Source organism: Triticum aestivum, chromosome 4D (assembly GCF_018294505.1).
Source record: "Triticum aestivum cultivar Chinese Spring chromosome 4D, IWGSC CS RefSeq v2.1, whole genome shotgun sequence".
Taxonomy (NCBI): domain Eukaryota; kingdom Viridiplantae; phylum Streptophyta; class Magnoliopsida; order Poales; family Poaceae; genus Triticum; species Triticum aestivum.
In genome coordinates this window covers 27,585,964-27,590,277 of record NC_057805.1, presented here as the reverse complement: position 1 = coordinate 27,590,277, position 4,314 = coordinate 27,585,964, and the positions used below count along the sequence as shown (strand labels likewise).

Below are 4,314 nucleotides of genomic sequence, written 5' to 3'. Positions count from 1 at the left end.
TGGGTGCATCTTCCATTTTCTGGTTGTCATATGAGTTACCAAGTGACCTCTCGTTGAAGCCATGTAAAATGCAGCATGGAGAAGCATATCAAACACCCCAGATGGAACGAGGTACGTACCAGGAAATTGATTTGTTTGGCGCAATGAAATGAAAAGCTGCAGATCTGGTTCACCAGAATTTAATTCCGGTACCTGATTTGGAACGAAAAGGACATCCCCATCGGGTCTTCAGTCTACACACTGCTGTAAAGACGGGTAGGTGCGAAGTTGCGCCAGGAAAATCATCGTACGCTGATCAATAAATGCGCTGTGTCCTCTGCGCCGAGTGACAGATTTCCGTTTTATACATTCTGTGGTCGCCCAACAAATGGACTCTGTAGAAATTTCAGTACTCCAAATCGTATTATTTGTCTACCCTGAATATGATGTTTTTTTTTGTTGAGAATCGACGGTACCACGCCAGCGCCATACCGTAGTACAGTAGCATCATTCATCAGCCGTCATCGGCCGATCCGCCTGTAGAGTCTGGTAGTACTTGTACCAAATAAAATATCCTCCTCTCGCCCTCGTTTGCATCTACTACTCCAAGAACGCACCAAGGGGAGCGGGGTGAGAGCTCGAGAAGGCGTCATCATGGTGCATCCGGTGGCGGAGGCCGACGAGCGGAGCCCCATGGGCGGGCTCACCGCCGACGAGTACTACGCGCGCCACGGGGTCACGCACACCTCCTCCACCTTCGTCAACCCGCGGGGGCTCCGCATCTTCACCCAGCGCTGGGTGCCCAGCGGGGACGCCCCCGTGCTCGGCGCCATCGCCGTCGTCCACGGCTTCACCGGCGAGTCCAGCTGGATGGTGCTCCTCACCGCCGTCCACTTCGCCAAGCAGGGCTTCGCCGTGGCCGCCGTCGACCACCAGGGCCACGGCTTCTCCGAGGGCCTGCAGGCCCACATCCCGGACATCACCCCGGTCCTCGACGACTGCGAGGCCGCCTTCGCGCCCTTCCGCGCCGACTACCCGCCGCCGCTGCCCTGCTTCCTCTACGGCGAGTCCCTCGGCGGCGCCATCGCGCTGCTGCTGCACCTCCGGGACAAGCCCCGCTGGCGCGACGGCGCCGTGCTCAACGGCGCCATGTGCGGGGTGAGCCCCCGGTTCATGCCGCCCTGGCCGCTGGAGCACCTGCTCTGGGCGGCGGCCGCCGTCGCGCCCACCTGGCACGTCGCCTTCACCAGGGGGAACATCCCCGGCCGGTCCTTCAAGGTGGAGTGGAAGCGCGCGCTGGCGCTGGCCAGCCCGCGCCGCACCACGGCGCCGCCCCGCGCCGCCACCGCGCTCGAGCTCCTCCGGGTGTGCCGGGAGCTGCAGGCGCGGTTCGAGGAGCTGGAGCTGCCGCTGCTGGCCGTGCACGGCGGCGACGACACGGTGTGCGACCCGGCGTGCGTGGAGGAGATGCACCGCCGCGCGGGGAGCAAGGACAAGACGCTGCGCGTGTACCCCGGGATGTGGCACCAGATCGTCGGCGAGCCCGAGGAGAACGTGGAGCAGGTCTTCGCCGACGTCCTCGACTGGCTCAAGGCCCGCGCCGCCGGTCCGCACTCCGCACTAGTTGGTTAGTGGTTGGGTCACGCGTCGTGCGCGGGCCGTGCGTGTCGCCAGTGTGTGGTCCGTCTTGTTCGGAGAGATGGATCAATCATGGGTACGGCGTGCTCCGGCCCGGCGGTGTCGTCAGTGTGTGGTCCGTGGCCGATCCAAGTACGGGCGCAATAAAAGGATTTGTTGACTTGTACTACTTACGTACGTCTTGATGAAATGTGTGCGCCGGTCCTGGTGGTGTGTAGGAGTATCTTCGTCTTTGCAAGTGGCCATGGCTTCTCATCAATGAAAATGTTGTCGTGGTCTCCATCTCCATGGTTAGTGGTTGGGAGTTGGGGGATAGTGGGGCTGCCTATCTTGCCGATCTGATTTAATTTCCAGCACAAATCCTTCACTGTTCTGAGAATTGATCTAAATACCGAATGGGGCAAAATGTCGATGCTAGGCAACAATCCAATCCCCAATTCTCTGTCAGAACAACTGTAGAAGAATAGCGGAGTACCAGCACATGTCCCACCAATTATTAAAATTTTGACAAAAGGACACACATTTGGTTGTTGAATTTTTTACACAAGTATTCTCAAATTCCTCTGATCGCCACATGGCATACAGCAGTAGCAGGCACCCACGGGACCGGAGGGAATGGATAGGGAAAGTGTAGCAGGGGAGTGTGGTGCTGAGTGGTGGGAAAATATCCGATGATACCAAGCATCACATGATACCATGTCACAAAAATCAAATTTGCATCCTTCAAAAAAATTCTAAGAAGCTCATGCCGCTCTTGATACAGGTTCGTCCTTCGGATTCTACTATGAATCGGATAATAGCAACTCCAACTGGTTCAGTTTTTTGTTTGTTTGGGTCGTACCCTAGTGTCCGGTTTTTCATTTGGGTCAACGCGTGCACCTAATGTTGACCCGACCCATATTTTTTGAACGCTGGCTTGAAAAAAACAATTAAAGTTTAAACATGCCAAAGCCCACATTTACATTAAACTTTAATTAAACAGAAAATAAAAAAGTATGTGCCGCATATATTAAAATGTTAATCAAGAATTTAAAATAATATTTAACAAGTATTTAGAAATGTTAATCACGCATTCGGAAAATGTAAAATGTATTTAGAAAAAATGTTGATCATGCATTAAAAATGTTAATCGTGCATTCAGAAAATGTTGATGATGCATTTGGAAAACTGTTAAAATGTTCTTAGAAAAAATGTTGACCAGAAAAATGTTGATCTTGTATTTGAAAAATGTTAATCGAGTATTTGAAAACTTTAAAGTGTGTATAGAAAAAATGTTGACCGTGTATTAAAAATATTAATCTTGTATTTCAAAAGTGTTAATCAGGCATTTCAAAAAATGTTGAATGTGTATAGAAAATGTTGACTATGTATTAAAAAAGTATTGACCATATATTAAAAAATGTTAATCTTGTACTTAAAAAATGTTAATCAAGCATTTGAAAAATGTTTAATGCGTATCAAAAAATGTTTCATGAGTACACTAAAAATTTATATTTTAAACTGAGAAAACCTACGTGAAACAAAAGAAAACAAATAAAAGAAACAAAGAAACCCATTTAAAACTAAAACAGACCTTCAAAAAAATAAAACCAAAGTATAATGACTAAACCGATGAAAAAACGAAGAAAATCGTAGTATCTCGAAAAAAAGAATAACAAAGAAAACCGATAATGAGAAAGAAAATCAAATAAAAACCAAAGAAAATTAAAATGCAAAAAAACAAAGAACCACCAACGAAAAAACCAAAACACCCAGTGAAGAATACCAACAGAAAGACCAAAAAAACGTGAAGAAACAAAGAAAAAAGAAAACGAGAAAAAAATCCGAGCAAGGCGAGCGAACCAGCGAAGGAAAAAAAGACAAAACAATTCAGCGAACGCCGGTATTCAATAGGATTTGCCATGAGCTGTAGCGCTCGCTCGCGTCAGGGGTCGCGTAAATGGCCGCCCAGGTAGGTAGCTCCTCCTTGTTTTACATTGTCGCTTTTTTATTACTTTTCTTATATTTCATAAAATTCTAAATATATCTATTATAAACATAACTTTACACAGAAAAATTAAATTTTTTAATGATGCATTTAAATATTAACCGTGTATAAAAACTATTTCTCATTATACAAAATATGTACAATGCGCTCGGAAAAGTAGACATAAAGAATACGTATTTTAAAAACATTAATCATGTATTTAAAAATGTTATAAAACATTTAAATTCATATAAAACATGTTTTTGATGTATACCAATAATGTACAATGCATACTAGACATGGAAAATATATATGCTAAAACACAGTTAATCATGTATCTCAATATTAAGCATGTATTTTAAAATTTTGAAACGTGTAGAATTTTTCCTGATGTATACAGAAAAGTAGAATGCGTATGACAAAACTATACATGAAAATAAATATATGTTTAGAAACTATATTTATCATGTATTAGAAAAGTGTTAAACGTGTACATAGAAAATGTTTGTGATGTATACAAAAATTGTAGAATGTGTATGAGAAAATTAGACATAAAAATATATTTTGAAAAAATATTAATTATGTATGTAAGAATGTTAAAGGTTAATATAGAAAATGTTCTTGGTGCATACAAAAAAATGTAGAATGAGTATGAGAAAATTAGACATCAAAAGTATATATTTAATAAAAATATTAATCATGTATTAGAAAAATGTTAAACATGTACATGA

At 44.3% G+C, this 4,314-nt stretch overlaps 1 protein-coding gene across 1 annotated transcript; it reads left to right on the top strand.

Annotated features, from left to right (window-relative positions):
* The first annotated feature begins 379 nt into the window (after nucleotides 1-379).
* Nucleotides 380-1,899, top strand: LOC123095911 (caffeoylshikimate esterase). Its single transcript, XM_044517484.1, has one exon. The coding sequence runs from the start codon at nucleotides 634-636 to the stop codon at nucleotides 1,609-1,611; it is 978 nt and encodes a 325-aa protein (XP_044373419.1). The 5' UTR covers nucleotides 380-633; the 3' UTR covers nucleotides 1,612-1,899.
* Nucleotides 1,900-4,314: the final 2,415 nt, after the last annotated feature.

Coding starts and splice junctions, on each gene's coding strand:
- LOC123095911 (XM_044517484.1), top strand. CDS start 634: ATGGTGCATCCGGTGGCGGAGGCCGACGAGCGGAGCCCCATGGGCGGG.